Source organism: Prinia subflava, chromosome 10 (genome assembly GCF_021018805.1).
Source record: "Prinia subflava isolate CZ2003 ecotype Zambia chromosome 10, Cam_Psub_1.2, whole genome shotgun sequence".
Taxonomy (NCBI): domain Eukaryota; kingdom Metazoa; phylum Chordata; class Aves; order Passeriformes; family Cisticolidae; genus Prinia; species Prinia subflava.
The window spans coordinates 10,713,706-10,737,700 of NC_086256.1; the positions used below are offsets into that span (position 1 = coordinate 10,713,706).

Genomic DNA, 23,995 nt, shown 5'->3' on the forward strand with positions numbered 1-23,995 from the left:
CAGTCAAAACCAGACTAAGTTCAGCTTGAAGTCACACCTTCCACAGCAGCAGCACAAAGCTGGAGTGAGAAACCCGGAACCCAGAGATCAGGCAGTGATGTGGAGGGACAGCAGCTCACCTTTACACTTCATCACCTCTTGCCTTAGACCAAAAAGGCTTTCTCTTTATAGTGTAAATGGTGCAATTTATATGTACAGAAAGACACACTGGGGTGTTTTTTTACATGGTGTCTCTAGTGAAGGTTAAACATTGGCACAAAAGTCTTGTTTTGGTTTTAAAATACTGTGGAGATCCCCATAAAACAGTTTCTCAAGAAAGCCACTGCAGTGGTTTGAATATCCTGAATGCTCAGTCATGAAGGAAGAACATCTGCACGCATTTTTATGGTCCACTCAAACCTTAAGTGCTTCCAAACACACAACAGCTACAATGTTTTCGATTTAAAAGACAGAAGCCTATGAACAGCCCACATCATGAACTCAGTATATCTAAAATTTCCTCCACTTACATTTACCTTATTCAGTTTCAACATCAAACCCATCAACTCCCCAGTCTCTTCCACCCTCCATGAGAACAAGAGTGGTTAAACAGCTAAAACCCTACCAAACCCTGGAATAATCATTTGAAACGAGTGAATTTGTCCTAATCCCGACTGGTTGCCAGTAAAAAGCCCCGAACACCACCTGTCCAAACCAGCCAGATTCCACCCTGCTCCCTTAAACTCTTCTGACTCATTCTTGATTTTGTTTCTTTTCACTGAACTTGTACAGCTGCAAATGCACTCCTCTAATGTGATGGCTGAAATAAGATCAGGAGAGTTTTCCTGAAACATGAAGGAAGTTGGTGGGGGCGCAGGACCTGCACCAGCTGCCCATCAATATTCAGTGCATGCAGCTGCTCTCAGTGGCATCCTTGGAATTCAGCTTGGCTGGGGAAAAAACAACTGTCACTGCTGTTTTTCTGAAATTTCACCTAACTGTTGTAACACGCCTGTGTAGTTCTGCCCAAATTCTTACATGTGTTTTAAACACTTCAATGAAACAGTTAAAGCCCAACGTTTATATTGCAGGAGTGCCTTGTTTGTTCCTTTCCCTTTGTTGCCATCTGTCAGACTTCCTCATCTAAGCTTCTCACAAGGAAAACATCAGTAATGGCAAAACAGCAGGAATTTCAGCAGCCAGCTACCTCCTCCTCCAGCCCTTAGAATGCTTGAGGTTTGTGTCTGTGAAATTTTAATAGAGGTCCCTTTTTGCTCCAACACAGCCACATAGACTGAGCACAGCATCAGTCACAACCAAATGGTGCCAGTACTTCAATACCCCACCTTGCACTTTTTTCCTCTAACCAGTCTAAAGCCTCTTCCATTTTCCACTTCCTTCTGATCACCTACCCAGAACCCCCACGGCTGAAGCAAGAACATGCAATCCAGTGCTATGAGCCCAGCTGGTCAAGCAGAATGCCCTAAATCGTATGGGATTGCAGGGAGTACCCTGTTCCCACGTATGTATAAACATTAGTCACGAACTCCCCTGACTGCTCATAATGTGCTTAGGAGAAAATAAAGTATTTAAGAGCATGTGTTACCTCAGATTCTTCTCCAACTCAGTATCGTGAATGGCCCCTGCCTCCCTCTCCGTGTTTTGGAGCCTCATACATCACTTCAGCATAGTCCACCACAGCTCTCTTTCCCTCTTTTCTTTTCTTTCTTTTTTTTTTTTTTTTAATGAAGAGACTTTGAGTAGGACTGCCTGTGTTACAACTTTTCTGAAGTGCTAAGCACTTCACTTGAGCTATGAATCATCAACTGTGACAGCAGCAGAAACATCTTGTCATAAGCAATGAAGAAACTTCAAATTAAGTATCCCACCAAATAATTTATGAAGATTGCTTATCCACAGTCAAGAGGGTTTGCTTATAAAAATAATTCATAATTTGATAATTATTACAGAGACAAAAATGTAACTACCCAAAGAACTTCAAAAATGTTAAATGACAAGAAGCAAAGGGGGAGGAGGAAAGTGAAGACAGGAGATGAGCATCTCTCAAGCACTTCTCAGGGCTCTAAAATGCAAATCTTTCTCACATACCTGTAAGGTGATCCATCTGCAAACACACTGAGAAAAGGTATTTAAGTTTCCCAAGTAAATGCAGATTTTCCCTCCTGCTTACCCTTTTTGCAGCTTAAAAACTTGATGCTCACAGCCTAGTCTCAAACTTCCCATAATCTTAATCAAATCTCAGGACAGAATGCAGCCCTTCACTGTTCTTCCAAAGGGACTTGCAGTATACACCTAAGCACTAACATTCACATGATGGCAAGCACTGGAGACAATCTGGAATTCTTTGTAATCCAAAAACTGATGCAGTTTTGTTCAAACGCTCTCATGATGCAAGAGGAATAGCACTATCTTCTGCATTTAGGTTACATTTTACTACTTTTTTTAAAAAAACCACTGCCCTTTGACAATTACAGGCAGGTCCCTGCTTTCTGAAATTCAAACCTCTGAGACATCAAAACCTGCTTTAACTACGAGACTTTTCCCTCCCATAGTCCCAGCACACTCCTTCCAGCTTCTTCAGCTAGAAAAACTGGCAATTCAGAGCACCTGTGTCCTTCCCTGCACACAGACCATTCACTGCCAAAGCCCTTCTGTCTCAAGCACTGAATTAAATGGGTACTACGCACAAAAAGGAGCTGCTGTCACAAAATTATTGTTCTCAGATTGTTCAAAAAATACAATTACACTTAAAATATGTTGGCTTCCTTGATTTCACTGCAGCCAGCTTACACACATATCCAGACAATGCATTCTACATAATTAAAAATAACTTTCTGTACTCATATCTTGCTGCCTCTAGCTATAATCCAAAACCAGATGTTGATGTGCTGACTATTTCAGACCCAATAAAAGTATCCTTCTGAGCCCTTTCACCTGCTTTCAAACCTCCACAAAGAATGGATGTCTTGCTACTGCTGGTTTTGCCCTCATCACCTCCTAGGAAAACAAAAAACCCCATCCATGTATGGTCCTGGAACTTGAATCCTTATAAAAAACATTGTGTCTTGAGAAAATTTTTTTATTCACTAGTCAAAAGATACAATTTTCTTTTCTAGTAACACCTCCATATATAGCAGGTGCTAAAAGGGAGCAGAATAAATTATTTTAGCCATGTGGGTGTGCATGCACACTGACCTTCTGGCACACAGCCTAATGAAGATCAAAAATCATCAACCGTGCCGATACAAATAACCTAGATTCTCCTATGTATGCTTAGTAAAGCATTCAAGTGATTTCAAAGACCTCTATCAATACAGAAAAGAACTGCATTAAAATTCTGAGCCTCCAAATCTATTAAGCATTTCCAAACACAGGAGTACGAGTACCAGGATTTGTTCAGCTGCCCTCACTGAGTTGTTCTCAGGGAAGGAGTGTGGGCTCACTCAGCCAGCATGCAGTGACTCAGCTCCCTTCCATCAGCTCAGCAATTTAACACCCAGTAAAACATACCTGTTTTCTCAATCTCACTTGTAAAAACACTGTTTTACCTTGGTGAAGGCTAATGAGTTACACTTCTGAGGGGCACCAGCACTGAATGGATTCTTCCCCAAATGATACTGCCCCAAAATGCACCCCTGCACTGGACATAGCAGAGCCAGGAGGGCGTCACGCAGCTCCCGGGATGCACCAGCAGTGCCAGGGATATCCCAGGCAAGCTCTGGCTTCTGACTGGGTCATGAACCAGCCCAAGGTGGTGACAGTCCCATCCTCACCGTGGTGGCCCACGGTCCCAGGCAGAGCTGCCAGCAGTGCATGGTGTGTTCCAGCAGGGGCTGTCCTGGATGACAGAGCTCGGCAGAGGGGAGCGGTGAACACACAGCCAGGGTGTTCAAATGGGATTCATTAATCAGGCTCCAACTGCTCCACTTCACTAGATGGAAGCTCTTTATAGACACTGCCTCATTTATTTATTTTTTGAATGCCCACATTAGTTTAGTGTGAAGCTGTTGAGAGATATAATTTGTCTGAGCAGATCATGTATAGCTCACCAAATGAACACTAAACGGGCTCTTGCTGTCCACAGAAGAAACAGACTGTGCACTCACCCACGGCTGCAGCACAGGAAAGGTGAACCCTTTTTTTCTAAAATTTAGCCCCCAGCAGTCTGGAGGTCAAAGAGCTGGCACTTCTTCCGACATGCTCAGCCCTGACTGAGAACCGTGCTGCAGCCTCTGCCTACAAAGAGAAGGGCCCTCAAATCAGAGGGAAATCAGTAAGTCATAACTAACCTGGCATTCTGCTGGAGACAGGCTTTTCTCACACAAACAGCCTTTTCTGCTCACATCTGTGAATATATGCATATTTAAAAAATAAATTATCTTTCATTCAGATTAGTTACTAGAATATCTCTTTCCCCGCCGAAGCAGATTTGTTCCTATGGTTGTATCTACTGCTATTCTGGGACTTGGTATTGTTTTCCCACTATTGCTGCAGAAAACGTTCAGCAGCTAATTGCATAGTCAAGTCCTTTCACATAATTTTCACTTTGACAAGAGTAATTAAAAAGCTAAACGGCTCAAGAACCAATTGATTAGGTCTGGAAGCAAAGCTCTGTTTAGGCGATCCTGAGATGCACGTGTACAGAACAGCAAGCGTTTGCAAAACACAATCAGGAGCGTGTTCCTCAGTGCTGATGGTTTAGTGTGATCCCTGCAAGATCTGTTTTTTGCCCAATTTGTATGAAATGTTATATTCACATATGTGCTGCACATAGACCATGCTTTCAAGAGTCAGAAAAATTAACCTTACAGGATAACTTACAGAGTATTTTCCTTCCATCACTTCTATCTGCAATCATCAAAAAGCTGAAGTTTGCAAACGGACTAAAACACCTCCCATCACAGGAATGAACTACACAAGGCTATTGTATCACTAAATTTCATTTGCTCACCTTAAAATTGCTCTGAATTCTCCATAACAGGACTTCTAAATATCATGACATTTCAAACTACATAATTGAAAGTATAAAGTTAAGGGCTCCAAAATTACTACGTATGTACCAAAACAATGAGCTTATGAACAGTAATGAAATGGAAACCCTCAGAAGCCTGAGGTTACACAAAAACCTAAGACATACTCCCCATAACTTTTATAATAAAGCTAATATTTCTATTCTTGAAAGAGAAGTTGAAAGGGTTGTCTTTAAACCACTTCCTTCTCAGTGAAGTTTGGTCAGTTGCTGACTGCACATTTGAAAAATTGTCGTGAAATATGCAAGGTTTAAAGCTATTGGGAACTTGGAACAGCAATAATGAGAAACTCCCCCTATGGCTACAGAGAGCAATCAAACACCAGGCTCCTCCTAGGCCACCTGATGACCAAGAAGGTGCTGGTGCTCCTCAAAGCCAACAGCTCTGGCCTCTGTGTGAGTGTGGGGCATTCGATACAGGTTAGAGAACAGGTCTGCAGCACAGGCCACCAACACACACCAATAAACCTTTGAATAAAGCTACAGCAGCATCTGGAAGAGGGCTGGGTGCCCGTGTGCCTGCCTGCAGAGGGGTTTCAAACAATGGAAACCCAGTGCCTGTAGATGGGCCTTGGGTTGCACTCTGCAGCAGCACTGCACACCATTACTCCAGGCACAGCAATACCTCCAGGACACAAAAGGCAAACCCCAAACCTCCTTCTTCTGTACAGAAAGCCAAAGGTTGACCTCAATTTTCCTGCACAAGTAAAATGTCAAATCTTTTCAGGGAAGTCAAAGACATAAAGAGAATTGTGTCATTATGAAAGCAGATATGCTGAAAGAAGCCATAGAAGGTTCCACACATTCACAAATATGATAATTTAGATGACAAATGTAGCAAATTAAATCCAACTTGTTAGCTAATAGAATATTTAATTATGTACTATGAACGATCACCTGCATATCAGTGAATTTAAACAATTATTTCTGGAAGGGGGGGAAACATTTCTGAGAACAAGGGGGTTTTAGCATCTGAGAGCCTTTCTACTGCATTCCCTTCCACCTTACCCTGTTTATAGCTCTATTCAGTAATAGTTTTTACTTGTTTCCTCGATGTCTTAATTTCCTGCAATAATACATCTGCCATGAATAATTAAGCAATGCATTTGCTGCTCACTGAAAGCTGAACAAGTGCTATAAATCAGTTCTGGGACCCTCTGCCAGCACAGACACAATCAGAGATCTGCTAATGCTGGCATTTCTTTCTGCAGGTGAGAGGAATGGAGCACAGAAACATTCAAGGAGCTGCTCAACAAAGCCAGGCTCCCTCGCCCTGGAACTGGCATTTTGGCAATGCTTGTCTGCATCTTTTCCCAAGCAGCAGGACTTCAAACACTGTTTTGATGAGGAACAGTAAACCTAAATGTTCTATATTCTTCACATTTACTCCTTTCTCACTTTCCTAGGTTGCTCCCTCTTACTCTCCCACTCCATAGTCAGGAGGAGGAGAGCAGAACACGTTCTGAGTGTGCATTACTCCCTTCTCAGCACCAAAATGACGGACTGCTGTTCTCTGCAGTACTTCCACCTCATTTCTCCTGCTGCTTGTGGTTCAAACCAGGACACTACTGGATGGTAGTGAAGAGCTGAATGATCATCTGTAGTCAGGCCCATTACAGGCAGTGAAGGTTTATCTTGCCTAGTCACACTCCTCTCAGACAGCTGGGCAGGCTGCATTTCTCACTTTTTTGTATATGAAGATGGAAGATAACAACAAGCTACAAAAGCAACAGCGATAATGCTTCCCTTCAACACTTCCACTGGCATCCATATCAGAGGAGAGGAACAGTAAAACAACTTTCCACTACCAGAATAGGATTCACCTTTTAATTGGATGAGGTTTACAGTGCAATCACTTCAAGAGCAGCTGTATGAGCAGTGTATGAGCCAGCTTGGCAGTGCAGGTACACTAGAAAACTGATCAAGACCAGGTATTGAGCCAGGCCTAGGAAATGTCAGGGTGGCCATCAGAGTTCCACATCTTAATTTGAGAATCTCCCCAATTTACTAGAAGGTGCAGAGACTCAAAAAAATTTTAAAGGTCAAAATGTAGAATAATTCATCACTAGATTTCTCTACAAAACAAACCATGTAATGTTCCTGGTTTTAATTCTGTTGACAACAGATTGCACATATTTTAAAAATGTAACGTTTAGCAGCTGTGCTGCCAGTCTGCAGAGTTTGCATATATAGCTGTGATATTACCATACTCTATTATTCATAACAGGCAACAGACTTCATTCTTCATCTTGTGAAAAATAATTGCAGTTTGAAGTCAAAGTCTGATGGCAAAGAAACACACAATATAATGGCTAGAGTTTCCAGAATTCAGGAACTCAGATAATGGCCTGCATTTTGATTTAAATCAATTCATTAAAAAGACAAATCTCTTCTGATCTGCACTTCTTCAGCAAGAAGTACATGGCTCTTTTATGAAACCCAGGAAAGGAAAAGTCTAGGTGGGTAAATAGCTTTTTCTTATCCACAACAAACATGCAATAAATTAACCGTAATCTTTTAACATGAAGCATGAGATACTCCCACCTCATACAGCCCTGGGACCTCACTCAGACAGAAATTCATGAGTTGATGTATAGCTATTCATAGCAAGAATGACTCCTGGAAGGAGAAGGTAAAAAACCTTACTCATCTTTCCTTCCACTACCATTAACATTAAAAGCGTTCTATACAAACACACGCCTTTAATACATTTTCCCTTTCATGCACATAAATAAGCATTTAAACATATTTTAACCAGAAGGTTTTGTAAGACCTACAGCATCCTTTGCAATTGTTTCTCAAAGCACTTTGTGCTGCCAGAAGCTGTTTTAATCCCCCAACCAAGAGCTGCTGGTCAGTGCAGCTCTGGACAGCAAAGCAGCATTGTTTGCCTGGAGTGGTCCACATGCAGACCCTCCAACGTGCTCTGCTGCTCTGGGTGCTGTGTTCTATGGGCTGGCACAACCATCCTGCCCTTCTCAGGACTATCTGACAGTCAGTGCAGAACAGCACAGATGCTTGGTGCTGTCAGAGAGATGGGCTCCTGCACACCGCAACCACCAACCACCAGAGCCCTGCCTGGGCAAGCAAAGCCCCTGCAACCATCAAAGCTCAGACACGGGCCTCTGAACAGATGTATGGAATGGTAAAGTCTCTGGGCAGCCAGCTACTTACAGATACATAACATATACTGAGAAAAAAAAAAAATCACAGAATTACCTGCCACCATTTGCAGAGCTCAGTTAACTGTGTGTGGCTCATCTTCTGAAGCTACATCAGATCAGGCAGCTGACCTTCAGTCATGCACAGACATGAGCAAAAAGATAGCAAATCTGTGAGGGTTCATGAGAAAACTAGTGGATGCTTACAAGTCTCATATTCTCTTGTTTTCACCCACCAGCACCTTTAGAGTAGAGCTACAAAGTCAGAGAAGGGCACTGAAGAGGACTAAGAGCCTGGAAAACACTTTCACACAAAGCTACATAGTCAGAGCAAAGACAGTGATTGTCACTTGAAAGGAGGATAAAAAAGGACAGGATAAAAATATTAGAGTAATTAGGTGACCTAGAGAAGACAGGCTACAAGACTGTACCTTTCCTGGTTCATAAATGAAGACAAAGAAACATTCATTTAAAAAAAAATCACACTGCCTACTCAGAACATATCTGAGGGAACACTTTCTGTTTGCATACGAAATTCCAGAAATTCCTCTGGAAATCCAATTCCACACCCAACAATCCTGCATGCCTGTGAACGTTGCTTAGTGCCTGACCTGAACTTCCTAGCCGCAGTTCAAGCACATTATTTCTTCTCCTAGCAGTGGAGGGGAAGGACTGGCCTCCCCCTGGTTAATCCTCCCATTCTGGCAGTGGGATGCTCAAGATGAGCTGTTTCACCAGCAGCCTTACCCATGTGAGCAGAGCAGAAAGACTATCAAATGTGTCTTCAGGATGGTACTCCTCATTTTCATCTGTCACTGTGATGTCTGTCCCTCTCAAAAAAGCACTGCTTTGTCGACTCCTGTATGGTTTATGATCCATTAGCACTGCAAGACCTTTTCTGTATACCAGCTGTCTAGGCAGTTGTCTCTCATTCTGTATTTATGTAGCTGATTACTCCTATTTTCAAACATCTATCCACATTTTTCCTTATTGACATGCATCCTCTCAGACAGTTTTGCCAATTTGTAAAGATAATTTTGAATTCTAATGGTGTCCTCCAACATGCTTGCCTCTCTTCCCAGCTTGTTGTTGCCTGCAAATTTAATAAGCATGTTCTCTACTCTATCAGAGAGATCATTACTGCAAATGCTGAATGCTACCAAACTGCCAAATACCCACCCTATGAGCAGATGTTTCACAGGAAAAAAGTCTCATGAGGGAGCACTGAAAGCTTTACTAAAGATAAATGACATCTACTGCTTCTCCATTCACAAAGCCTGTTAGCCCGTCATTAAAGGAAATTAGATTGATCTGACCTTGACAAACGTACATTGGGTATTATTCCTTTGCCCATGTGGATAAAACAATATTTAGAGTTGTTGCAATTAATAAAGTTCTACAGAATGAGTAATACAAGTGCAGTTTCTGAGAACAAATTCTAATTCTACACAGGAAATGGGAACTAATGTGGGTGAGGAGAAAAGGCAAGAGTATGAGATGATCTTTTTTGCACCTCCTTAAAACATCTAGCATTTGTTGGCCATCATTGGAGGCTTATGTTGGGATAATTTTGGTATAAATGGACCTAGAGTTTGACACCATCCAGCAATTATTGTAACACAGAATAATTCTGCAATTTGACATAAACTTGGAAAACACCACATGGTATACTCCATATAACTCTTGACATGTTACATGGGGTTTCTTAAATTCCACAAAATTACACAGGAAGCTCTTCTCATATAAAGCACTACAGATTACAGAATTTTTGAGCTAAATTTGCCTCCAAAATAACCCTTTATCTGCAAAAGAAGGCTGAGTGTCTAATGGAAAAGATGTTGAGAGCTGCATGCTCTCACAGATCCTGACTGAGTAATATAGGGATTTTGTCTTAATGTGTAAAAAACCCCCAAATCATACTCTGCTCTTAAAACAGGGCACACGACTCTACAGACAGTGGTGTATTTTAGCATCTGAGGGGAATGAAAAAAAAAAACCAACCAACCCACCAAAAAAAAAAAAAAACAAACAAACACCCCAAAACTTTGGCAGTTAATTATGTTAAATGTTCCATGCATTTCCTAAGAGACAATAAAGGTTCAACAGGCATTGCCAAGAAAGACAAGACCAAGGCCCTGTGGCCTGCACTACAACCATGGAGTAACTTCAACAAAAAACACTCTCTATTTCCACAACTGCCTCAAGAAACAGACAAATGCACTAGAAGAGGAACTTCATGGTGTCAGTGCAAATTAATTCTCCCTGCCCACGTTCCAGGCTGGGCGCTAGAGGACCTGGAGGACGCCTCTGCTGTGCACCTCTGGCTCCTGGGAAGGCTGAGATCACAGCAGCTCTGGCTACGTGCACGGAATGAATATACAGGCAATTTAGTTACACACGAGCTCACACAGCATCCTTTAGATGGTGATCCAGCATGAAATTCCCTTTATATTATTCAGCAGCCTGTTTTTCTATGGGTCACTCCTTCCACAAATCAGGTTCTGCTCTCTCTGGACATTACTACAGATGCGCTTTGGTGGTCAAATGCTTTCACAGGCATTTTGGACAAGAGATCTATAAATATCACCACAGTCAGCTTTAAGGGTACAAAAGTATTTTTCCACTCTCTTTGTTTTTAAGAGCATTCAAAGACAACTTTTGCAGAAAGAACCAAAACCAAATGTCCAACTCATAAAACGCAGTCCCTGAACTCGAACTTTGCCTGAAGACCAAGCAGGGCACATTTCAGCCATGAAACAAACTCATAAAAAGCTGAAAAGAACGGGTTATAACTAAGGAACTTCATGGTAACCCCTGATAAACTGTGTGTAATGGAGCATAAAAAAGGATATTAGAAGTTATATACAGCAAGTATAAATGACAAGTCAACAACCAGGACCATTACCTGTTACATCAAACAAGAGTAAAGGGAGCCTTTCCACATCTTGGACTACCCTCATCATCCTCCTGAGAGCCATACTAAACTCTGTACTCAGCACACCAAGACTAAGAACACTGTGTCAGGACCAGGCATCCCAGTCCTTTAAACAGGAATATTAAAGTATTTGCTTATGAGATAAGTTTGCTTCTCTGAGGATGTTCCTGTGTACTGAGAGCTTCTGTTTGATCCTAAATAGGATTAAAATACATACTCGTCATCATCGGATCAGTATTTTAACCATTTCCAGCATATAACAAGAATCTCACTACTCATCATTCTGTTCCTTCAATGAATCTCCCCTCTTGTAAATGAAACACTCAGTAAGTACAATGCATTATAGCTGCCTCACTTCCAAAATGTCTTTTTTCCCCAAACACCGGGATCGAAACCCATTCTGAAATCAATGCATGGTAACTCTCACATTTACCTTAAAAGACAGAATTTCTGTTTCAAGTTTGAAAACCAAGGCGATGCCCTGTCTTAGGACCAATGCCAAAGTGAGAGTTTCCAACAAACTCTGTCTCCTACTCGCACAAGTCCCCAGCTTTTGACAAGGGGGTGAAAAGGAACATCTCCACCTGCCAGGCACAGCTGTGCTAATGCTGAGGCTCAAAATGGTTATTACAAGTTTTTCAGGGGCAAAATCCCTACATGTGTAAAGCTGCTGAGTATTTCCTGGCCTCTTCAAAACCCCTTTTCAAAACAACATTTAATGGAAGTAATATAACAGTTGAAGTGGATTTGGCTAAAAATAAACACAAAGAAAACACGTAGGTGTTCTGCATTCTGCACCCTTATAACAAAGAATGGAGGCTCAACAGTCACTGTCTTCTCCTCGTGTGACGATTAACTGCCAAGGGCTACTCACCTTTGAGGCAAGCCAACAGTTACCATAAGTAGACAGTGTTTGTAAAAAAAAAATAAAACAATTTGCATGAAAAGCAGCAAAATCAAGCAAGAATTCTGAGTGATTTCTTTTAAATCTGCAGTATTTACCAGTGGTAACAGAGGACTGATGATGGTCCTTTCCATGAGACTTCGGTTACTTACAGAGAATCTACTATCAGCTCAACTAGAATAACCTCATGTAGTAGCATTCCAGGCTATAATTCATATAAAAATATAAAGCCATCATCCACTACAAAAAGTGCTTTGATTTAATTCAGTGATCATATGTCAGTAAAGTGTGCAAGGCAAAAGGCATTTCTATGACTTAAAAGTTTCAGTAAGCACCCTACAGTGTTTTCACACCAACAAAATAAATGAGATTTGTCTCTGGCACAGACAAAGCACTGATTCTCACAAGGGACTAAACAGAGCATTCAATTAAGAGTACACCACTGCTTTTCAGCTCCTGATACATAAAGATAGACAACTTACCAGAGAAAAAGCATCCATGAACAGATGCTTTTTTTCCCCACTCCTTTTTAAACCAGGCATGTTCAACATCAAAAAAGATTGACTAACATTTTGAGCAAACAAATTTCATACTCTTGGTTGTTCACAAAAATGAGCTTGATCATCTTATATTATGGTATCATTCTAAAGCACCAGTATAATGAAGAGATAATCAAAGAAACCAAAAAAGCATTCCTATTACCACATCATTGCTTTTTACAACTACTCAGCTAAAACACTGAAAGCTCCAGCAGATCTTGTACTTTTTCCCTTTCTGACATCAGTACTAGTAATAGCCAGGAGCATCACCACAAACCATATTATTCTATCCGTTTCCTGGCACTCCTTTCCATCTGCAAAGATTGTTACCATCACTACTACAAGGTGTTTCAAATATCTCCTTAAAATACAAATATCAGCCTCTGCAAATAGCCACAACTGATTAACATCTGTGAATGAATTGCAACCAACTTGCAATTAGATTTGGAAAGTAAAGGGTAAGCTTTACCAAGACTGGAATTCAGCTACAAACAGAAAGGGAAAATTAGCTTTAAAGAATTACTCAGATGACTAAATGAGCTGGGATCCAATAAAACACATTTTAATGTACATAGGGACAGATATTCATGAGCAAAAAACCAAGTCACACTAATGAAATACGGGTTTGCATCCTGGGAATCAGAGGTCCAGAAAGGAATTAAGAGGTCACAGTGGAAGACCACTTTCCCAGCTGAGTGCTGTGGGTAAAAAAGCTAAAGTGTCATTGTACTGTTGGAAAATGCAGCCACTTACTTGTCTTGGTCCTGGTCCCCTGACTTTAAAATACTGAAAATCTAAAATATTGAAAAGTCTGGCAGATTACTGAGGAACAATAAAAATTATATCTGGTCAGAAAAGAAACAAGACGAATCCATTTTTTCTACAACAAAAAGGACAAACTTTCAGGTTCTCTAACTCCTCCACTCCAAGTTGCTTCCTCAGGAGATGGCATTAAATAGCAGATATCTCCAGCCCCACTGACAGATGTTCTAATATCCAGTGTCTAAATCCTAAAAATGCATAAAGGTAGCTTGAAATAAATACACATTTGAAAAAGTAATGATTACTTGCTATTTTTACAGATCATATAGGAGATGGGTAAATTCTCTATCATTTAGTTTTCAAATCATGATTGGACAGCCTCCCAAAAGCTACGTGTTAGCTCATCCACAGCTGTTAAAAGCAGACACAGAAATTCCTACTGAAATTATACAACCTGTGCTACACAGGTCAGAGTAAAGACTGCTCTGATCTGATTTCTGGCCTCAAAATCTATGAATCTACACTGAAGATAAAATTGTAAGCAGGTAGTTCTATCGGTTTTCTGTATCGCCAAGCCAATAAGCACAGACTCTCTCAAAGAACAAGCATTAAATACATCATCCCCTCAACATTTGTCACTGTGGTGGATAATTTACACAGATATTTAATCACAGTAAGTCCCTTGTGAAGGCAGAAGAGGAATTCTGGCTGCACCTCTGTGAGTTCAGGAGCCACCACTCACCGAGGGCTCCAAGAAGACAACAGGAAGAGATCACTGTGTATTTATTCTGCTTTTACATCCTCCATAGATCTTCATACTGACCACTACTGGATGAGGGATCTGGGGCTAAGCACACCTTTGACCTGCCAGCTGACATTCATTGATGAATGATGGTGGCTTTAACAATACATGAAAGGAGACAAATCATCATGCTGTGATTTGTTGTGGGTAGCAACCCAAACAAATTCACAGTTTCTGCAAGTGCTAGAGCTAAAAGGGCTATAAATGCAGAAAAAGATCCATTGTCTACTCTGTAGATGATGTTTGTCCTCATCCCTTCTACCTTGATGTCTGCAACATCCAGCTATGAGCAGGCAGTATTTAGGTATTTTACACAAAAGTGCAGAATCCATTCCTACCTAAATATATATATTTATATGTCATGAGTAAGGACACCAGAAATAAACACTGCACAATAACTGTGGTTAATATTTCAACCCAGCCCTAATGATGCCACCTCAATGCCTCAGGTACAGGGGTTTTCCTAAACAGTATTTTCCATGTTCTTTTTACTGATGGAATATGTCAAGCTAGTCAAGGTAGAATTGCAGAAAATTAGTATTTACCTGTGCTGCAATACCTGGATCCAATTGCATCAATTACACATAATCACTAGATGCAGTGTTTGGGGACAGGCATGCAAACAGGAAACCTGGGAACACAAACTGAGGCAAGGCAGCAGTGGAGAAGCCTCATGTCCAGCTTTTGGAAAGGGATCCTGCTGCCTAGCACTGCAAAGTGGCCATTTTCCAAGCTTGCACAACAGCAAGGCCGTCCCACAGCGTGGCCTGGAGCAGCTCTATTTGGGGTTGAGCTCTTGTTGAGGCACCATTCAGGTTATGAAGCAAAGGAAGCAGAGCTGAATCAGGGAGTCAAAACGAGCCAGGCTGGTCTTGGGAGCACAAAACAGTCAGGGCAGACAGCAGAGTTTGGGGACAAGGAGAAACTAGTGCCATAACAGTGCTCCCTCCGGTGCTCTTCCACCCAAAACCTCCGGACAGCACTTCAGGTACAATGCAAAATCCCTGGCAAAACAGAGCTCACCTGAAGCTAGAAAGGCCATCTTACTATTCTTCTGACTCTGAGACATCACCATATCTAGAAAAGCCATCTTAGTACTCTTTCTTTTCTCAACCTTCACAAGCATCAGCATCCTACCTTTTTAGTTTCTTTTTTTCATGTGTCTCCGCAATTCAATTAGCATCCAAGAAACGGGGGGAAATGGGGGGGAAAAAAAAATCCACCAAAAAACCAACAACACCAAAAAAAAACCCTCATGTACAAGATGTACATTCAGATATGATATAACTCTTTATTTCAGGGGCAGCCTTAAGACAATTCAGACTTGTGGTCCCTTCTGGCCAGAGGTGGTGGGAGCCTGAGCTCTGCCTCACCAGCTCACTGAGGCACACTTTATCTACCCCCTCAAATAAAAGCCAAGTTTGCCCTGTCTCTAGAAATAAAAAGGTGCAAATTGTTTGTTTACCAGGTATCAATTCACAGGTAGTTGGCTTAATTCTGCCTTAGTTCTTTCCTTCTACAAGGTCACTTTTGAAGTGGTTTTATTCCTTAAGCCCTTTGAAATTCTGTGCAAGATAAACCAATATATACTGCAGTTAAAAAAGGCCTAGGATGCGTCACCTAGTCTCTTCCTTTGGCTAATGGAACCTGTGCCCAGGACTTCAAAAACAAAGCCTAATTTTTAAAAAACCAAGACAACAACAAAAGACAATGCTGATGATTTCTCATGACAGTATTGATTTTTCCCTATTTTCTTTGCATTTTGTTTTGAGAGGGGATTTTTTTGCTTTTTATTTTATTAGACTAAATGAGACATTTTCAAAAGCTGAAAAAAAAGCATCTTTTAGGTGACAATTGCACTGAACATTAACTGAAATCTGCAAAGCCATTTTTCCGATGCACAATCAAAAGCTGACAGACAGGGAAGCACAGAGTGTATAAAAAACCCACACAAGCAAGCTGAGAGAGAATGGGTAAAACAGCCATCCTGAATCAGCTCCGAGCTGCTCTAATGGAATTAGGGTCACCCTGACAGAAACACAGTCAGATCACAGAGAAAATTTAATAGTTTCTTATTGCAGTCTGTAAAAGCTGGGGAGGATTTGAAATAGCTGTCTGCCAAATTAGCACTTCTGTATCCACTGTTCGTGCGCATGTGCCCCTTCCCACTCACCTTCTCCTCCCAGCACCCCACCAGAGCAGCCAGGAAACCACGGCTCCCCTCCCTGGCAGGGAGGCACCCAGCGAGCCCCTCTTTTTCTGACACCCTGCCACTCCCTTTAACCTTTGGATGCCCTTTCAACTCCTCATCGCTGACATTCTCCACAGCTCTTGGGAACTCCATTCCAGGGGAGGCACCCGCACAGCCTGGCACTGGTTCTGCCAGGCAGTACACACTAAATCTGCTTTATCTCAGGCACTAACATTCAGCTTTCTGCCAGCTGCCTTAATTGTCAGGCAGCCACAGCAGCGACACTGAGATGTGTTACAGCAACAGCAGGTGGGGAAGGTAGGGAAGAGCCAGTCGTGGGTGCTCCCTGAGCACCCAGCCACAGCCATGCCAGGGATGCAGCACAGCCCATCCTCCAGCTGTCCTTTTCCTGCTCCTATAAAAATTTGGAGACTGACTCAAAAAAATCTGGGGATAACCCTGCTCCCACTATCCTGGTTTTTTTAGTGGGGGAAACGTGGGAATGCTTTGCAGATACAGAGCCTGCCCATCCCTCCACTGACTCCAAGCAGCACTGCAATGGGGAAAAGGAAGAATCACAATGATTTCTTGGGAACAGTCATAACCAGTGCAAATAAATGTTCTTTCACTGAGGCCAACTGGTTGCTGTGGGGACTGAAAAACAGAGGAGTTGCACATGGGGTGCTCCTTTCACAGTATCCCGCTCTAGCTTCTTCTGGAAGCTCCAGTGTCCTTATATTGTCATATCTTCCCCTTGCCCTTCACTACTGTCCTGAATCAGGATTCTCCAATGCCAGATTCACTACTGCATCACTTGTCTGCATCACAGATGGCAGGTCCCAAAAAATGCAGGGTTTGGGGCTGACATTTTACCCCTGCAGAGGCACAGAGCAAACAGGTCCTTTCACACAGCTCCCAGCCTCTGAGGGTCAGTGGCAAGATTCAGTGGGCAGGATGATAGAAAAACTCTGAGTTGCTAAAATACACGGAGCAACACTTTCCACCCTAGGAAACCCTTGATTAATCCATGGTGGCTGTGGTGGTTAAAAGGTCAGTGCCCTCCAGAGCTGCCTTCCGGATTAGGAAAAAGCAATTCTGAATCAGTCTGCACCAGAGAAAAGACATACATACAGATAAACTTGCTGCTCAACACAGTAATATTCCACATCTGAGACACCACCACACAGAAACAGAGATAATTTTGTTAAATTTAAGGACGTGGAAGTATTCCACAAAATTAGCAAACCACCTCTACCACAAGTTATCCTCAGGCCAAGAACTGTCCTAGGACATCTCATGCTCCACCAGCTTCTGCACATCTGTGATGTAAGTGATGCTTCTCTCCTTTGTAGGAGCCAGTATGAAGATAACAAATTTCAGGGAATTTTTATACACCTCAGAACACTAAACAAGTACTTCTCTATGCCAGATTCCAAAATGGGCTACAATGTGCAGATATAAAGTGATCTGCATAAGCACCTCTCAGCAGCACCATCAGACAGCAAAGTAAACTGAGGAAGAAGAGAGCTGCTGCCCTCAGTTTAAGAGGCAGCTCAGACTCATACAGACCCATATTAATCTGCTGCCTGAGCAAGTCATCCCTAAAGATAACAAAAGAACTGGATGTGTTATGTTTCTTCACATCTCTCCTTCACTCTTCTCTCCAGCTTCTCTAAATTTAAGTCTTCCTTTCAGTCAAGGACACTTAGGACCCCCCAGTCTGTTTCCTACATTCAGCCAGGCTCCTAACAACATGAATCAAGATCTCCTTCAACGTTCACAAAATTACATCTTATTATAAGCCTGGTATCTAAAGCTGCAGTGAGAAAGAGATGACTGCTGGCAGCTCAGGAGGTGCATCATGGTCAACTCAAGCATCCCAAGAGCCCTGGGTACTTTCAGAGGCAAGAAGTATTCACAGCTGCCAGAGTCTGTGATGAATGTGCAGACATTTGGACATTGAAAATCTGGGTACAGGTTAAAAAAAAAAAGAAAAAGGGGGGGGGGGGGGGGGGGGGCGGGGGGCGGGGTGTCTGCACAAATACCTGGGGATTGCTTAAAAAATACATATCCCAAGATTATGCAAAAAAGCCACGAGGTTTCCTGCTCTCTGCATAACCCATTCCACAAGACATTCCTACTGTAAGGTGTTTTAAGTAGGCTACCATTAGCAAAGTTTTTCTCCTCTTGTCTGTCCACAACAGCATTTTGTGCACATATTTCCCCTTGGCTGGATGGGACTAACTAAAGCCAGTCACAACTCTACGGGACTGCCAGGACAACAGCAAGGACACAACAGCTAAAAGTACGACCACAAGGAAACACCGTACTCCAATTCTGCCAAAGTATAGGTGTAGGAGAGCTACACCAGAAGGTAAGAACTTGCACCCTCTTCCCCAACAGCTTTCTCCTACAGCAACTGCCTGCTGACTCAGGAGAGATGTCTCAGTGCTACACAAATTACGAGAGCTGGCAAAAGAACAAGGAAAAAGTAACAGGGATTACTGTGACCCCAATACTTCTTTCTTCCTCCGCCCCCAATTTTCTTTACTCGTCTGTGCGTGTTAGAAATCAAACTGTCAGGTTTTGATCTCGCAGCTTCTACAGAAATTCTTTCTGCACTTGAATAAATTTTGTCAGTCTTTTTAGTTCTCCTCGTGCCCCTTCGCACACACCCTGTTTATCTGCAATGCGCACACTGGGAAATAGAAGACTGGGGGGAGTTGTCTCTTAGCCCTCAGTTTCCAGTACAAAGAAGGTTTAATATTTCTGGAAAGAAATTCTGCAAGGCATTTGAGCTTTCCAAAACCAAATGTTACTTACTGTCCGCTCCTGCTAAAGGCAGCATTAAGCAGAGGATGGCTGCTGGCACAGTGAGTACTGGGATGCAGAAGTTAGGCACCATATTCCAAATTAGAGCAAGTCCTCTTCAGTCTCAGGCAAGTGGTCAGTACATCCAGTGTTACAGACACAGACTTACTCCTGCAAACCAAAAGAGGGAGAAAAGGAAAATTATTATGACGCACAGATTAACTGCCAGTATACCAAATTGCATTGCAAAAACATCATTACAGATACTTTTGAAGAGAAATTTACCTATCTTCCCTGCATGAGCAGTAGAGCACCACACACGCCTCCAAATTCAATAAGCTGATTTCAAGGGTCAGCAGGCATAAATGCACCTGTCTCCAAGTTTAGATTCATCTACAGTCTGGTTTATGGCCCATTAATGCATTCTTTAGTTGCTGTTGTTCACAACAAATAGTTCTGAAGCTGCACATTACATACAAGAAACAGTCTTAAACTCTTGTAACTCTCCTTCCACGTGCCCTAGACAGATGTGTTTGACTGTGTATGTAGGGAGGGTTTGTGATCAAACTGGATGTGAAGCACATCCTGGACCATCAAGCTGGGCTGGTGCACACCAGACAAGTCTCAGCAGGTTCAAGCAGAAGAAACAGAAGCTGAATTGGATCAGCTGTCAGCTCACAGGGCCACCAAAGTCACAGCAGAATATTAAGTGTCTATAAAGAGAAGCTTTACCCACAGCAAACAGCTTCAAACTCCTCAAAATGGAGGCAATGACTACCTAAAAGAATTCATGGTTGGATATTCCCTCTCCTAAACAAACCAAATTATCTTGCAAATTCTGCTTGAATATTCAAATACAGAAAATTCCTTGAAAACCAGCAATACAAAGGCAAGTATTTTAAAAGAACACAATATCTGTGTACCTGCCTTCTTTATCTTTTAATGAGAATATACTCACTGTACTTCCATCTTAAAGTCTAACAACTATTACAAACTTTAAAGGAGCTAGTAAGCAACATGCCCTCGGTGACCACACTCAGCAGTGACAGGGGCTGACACTTTCAGTGTGAGATGAAGAAGATGTGATTCTCCACTAAGCTGCAGAAGGTATCACTAAGCTTACAGAGCTACCAAACTTACCGAGACAGCATTTTTAGTGAAAAAATCTCATGCTGGCAGATGCCAGCCAGAGTGGACCCCATGAGTATTCTTGAAGCTAAGTACCTGCAACTGTGCACACTGCTGGTGGCACAACATGCCACTCTTACTCACATTGGCAGACATTTCAAAAACACCTTCAAGACTGCTCTAACAAAGATATTTCTGAATTTTGCTAGGTTTGGAAGTGTATTGTTTTTTTGGAAACCGCTGAGCTTTTGATGGAAGTATCACAAGTTACAAACACGTCTACTTCTGACAAAAACACGGTGCTCAAAGAATGCCAGCAATAGTTGTGCCTAGGGAAATCCACAAGAAATCTCAAGAGAATACAACTTTGCAAATATTTACAGTGCATAGTACTAACAAACAGGAGATCATGATTCTTCTCCATTCTGTTACTGTATTTGCACAGTAAATCTTTTCACATGTTGTAATATCACACAACACAGAGAAATCTTTATTTATGCAACATCTTCTGCAGCCAAGACATCTGAAAATACTTTACAAAATAACCTAGTTCTAACCTAGATGCGGAGAGAATACTGATCATCTCATCCTGTTTTTATTGTCTCAATGAGAAAGCATAAATCGAACTAAGTTCAGCACCAAATTTTTGAATACTGCAGAAGAGGCTCTTTGTACCAGCCACACACTCAGTTATCTTTGCTGCCTTCCAACTTCCCTATCCTCACTCAACTCTCACCAAAGGATTACTAAAAGTACCATTGACGTGTCTTACATAGCAAAACCAGATACAGGTAGTTGTATCTTTGTAGCTCCATAAGCTGTATTTCAGCAATAGAATAGTTCAGCCCCCAAGCAGCTGGTCCAGTGTTAGCCAGCTCCCCAGATATGGCCCACACAGGCATGGGAAGAAATGCCTGGATCAAGAGTGATGATTGTGTTTCTAAATTCTGCATGTACAGAGGTACTTCGTGCTGCCTGGAGAAGGGAACCCAGTGAAGCACTTTCAGCAGCATTATGTCTGGCTGAACAGAACCCTAAGAGGGTACTCTTCCTGGGGAGGGGGTGGGAAACACCAAGGATTGAAATTACTCTGTCAAAACTAATGATGTGTGTCAAGCTCTCTAAGATTAGGACAGAGAATGAGTTTTACAGGTGGTGCTGAAACATCTTAGGTATTTGTCAGACCACACTGGGAATGAATAGCTTTCAGAGAGCTTTTCCTCTTTCATTCACTTCCTTTAACAACGAAAGTGTCTCATCTAACGGCGTATCCTGAGCACAGATTGCTCAGAGTCTTGTCAATGGCACCTCCACAGCCCTCATTCAGAAGTAACTCTCAGGAACACAAAAACCTCTGCTAAAGAATAGGTCTGTCTCTTGATTTCTCTCTTCTTTCAGTAAATGTGATCAAGCTTCTCTCCAGTTTCAACAGATTTATAACTTTCCTTTCTAGTTCACGAGATACATACACCATGCACTATGCAAAACTGATGACTTGTCAGATACCCTACCAGATGCTTCATAGACTTGATCTTTTTCAACTGTTTAGTGCTCTAAATAATTTACCATCTGGTAGAAAAGCCAGATTTTCTTATGCCAGACTGCTGTCTGTCCCTCTAAAGTTAATAGACCACCTTTGGCCTTTAACAGGATCAAAATTTCCCAATTCCTCTTTCCATGGTTGCTCTGCCTATGGAAAAGTTGTCTGCATTCAATAATTAAAGAACTTTAAATTGGAATGTTTTAAAATTTTATAAATCTCAGTAGCTGTCATTCTCTTTTGAAAGTGAAAATATTAAAAGCTTCTCCCAGTGGTTCAGCTTTCACATTTTTTAGAAAGGACAATGCTCTCTCCCAACAAGACACACAATACTCAAAGCAAGGGTGTCAGCTGAAGCTCTGTTAACCCTTAGAAGGGCCAGTGTTACGCAGACAATGTAAAACAGCAATCCTGAACCAATGCTAAAGACTTCCTTTCCTGGGGCAAAAGGCAGCCTAGGATGGAAAGGAGCTAAAAACCAGATAATATTGGTAGATTTTTGGCAACAAGCTAAACAAATACAAAGTTGGTATTGCTTTGGCAAAATCAAGTACAACAACAACTGACCAAATAATGCTCCTAGAATTCTGAAAGTGTCTTGTCCCCAGCAACCTTGTGCCTCTTCAGGCTGCCCTCTCTTGTTCCTGGACCAATCTCCTGTGCACCAGATGATCTCAGTCTCCTCATTCGAAGGCCTCCATTCATCTCACTGCTTTGGCCAGCATCTCACAACTAATATTGCATTTGGGAGCCCAGACACAGTACAAGAAGGTTTTTCAAAAACACACATACATTCTCATTTCTTCTTCTGCATCTGGTCCTGGCAATACTATAAACTCTAGACTACATAACCCAAAATTAGGCTGAGGCTAAGCACTCCAGATGGCTTTGTAAAAACAGCTTTGAGTTTAGCAAGCTAAACTCCTGCCTCTGCTCCAAACCCAGTGTTCGAGCTACTGAGAGCTGGTTTGGCAGAAAACTAGAAAGCAGGAAAGCACAACAAAAAACTAGCAATCTTCATTTAAATATATCAATCTTTTGCTGTGGGGCAGGTGGATGGAAAAGAGGCAGTCTTGAGGACATTTTTTGAAACCTACATGGTTTGATTTTTTCAGACAGGCAGAAAAGGCTGGACTCATTTAAAACAGAGCCAAGAATACCAACAGCTCATATGGTACTAAGAAATTCTGGCAATGAGCACGTCTCACAGGAGATTGCAAAGAGATTAGAAAAAGCAGTCAACTTTAAAGAGTCAAGAGGAATTTCAAACCAGCACTGAATAGCTTATGTCCTCTATGAACTCTTCTGTAAGATAAATTGAACTGAAACAAGTGTCACGTGGGTCGCCAGCCATGACTGGCACAGTGAAGAAAAACATTGCCAAAGCAAGCCTGCCCATTCCAAACCAGGGACAAAAATACTGCATTAAAATCACTTTTTAGGTTAAGCTACTTTGCAACCCAAAGAATCTAAGAAGTCAGCACAAAAAAGTTCCCTCCAGGAACCCCTGTACATCCACAGAACTGCCAGGTTTTGTTGTGTGTGTGAGTACTGACACTGCCTTTGCTGTGAAACATTGTTAAGAGACTCCGGAGAAACTTACAGGGTGGGAAGGTGAGCCCAGTGCATAAGCAATGTCCTTATCTGACCTGGGGATGTAATAGTGTCTTTTCAAAAAGGAACCTGAAGCAATTGTGTTTGTTTTTCAAGGTGGAAACTTCCTGAGCATTCTCAAGGTGAGCCCAAGGATGCAGGTCAGAGAATACCAACTGGGCACACCCAGATGATGGTAAAGACAGGGAGGAAACTACATCAGCTTCTCCCAGCACTATGGCACTACTGCAACACAATCAAATTTTCCTTCTGGACCCCTACTCTCTATATTTTACACAAGCACCTGAAGGGAAACCAGTGCTCCAGAGGGACCCAATCAACACAACTCTGATCAACTCTGGAGTGTCACATCAGCAATGGCGATCATGCGCCATGCAGAGCAATAAGGCAGCTCTTCATTCTGTTAAAAGTGAGAACAATAACTGGCTACAGCTGAGCTGCTTTGCTCTGTACATAATGCCTCATCTGTGCTCAGAAGGAGGAACAGGAAAACCATGACACACCATATAACTCAAGATCATCATATTGCACACATTAAAAGTTGTGGAAGCAGTTACACACAAGCTAATGACTTTTCAA

At 42.0% G+C, this 23,995-nt stretch overlaps 1 protein-coding gene across 4 annotated transcripts in view; it reads right to left on the bottom strand.

The window, feature by feature from the left end:
* PTPRF (protein tyrosine phosphatase receptor type F) overlaps positions 1–23,995 on the bottom strand; it is a 376,154-nt gene that overhangs the window by 226,570 nt on the left and 125,589 nt on the right. For all 4 annotated transcript variants that reach the window (XM_063407253.1, XM_063407256.1, XM_063407252.1 and 1 more), the window contains one exon: positions 19,147–19,305. In XM_063407253.1, the coding sequence (XP_063263323.1) occupies positions 19,147–19,228 (82 nt within the window). In that variant the 5' untranslated portion in view covers positions 19,229–19,305. The remainder of the gene's footprint in view (positions 1–19,146; positions 19,306–23,995) is intronic.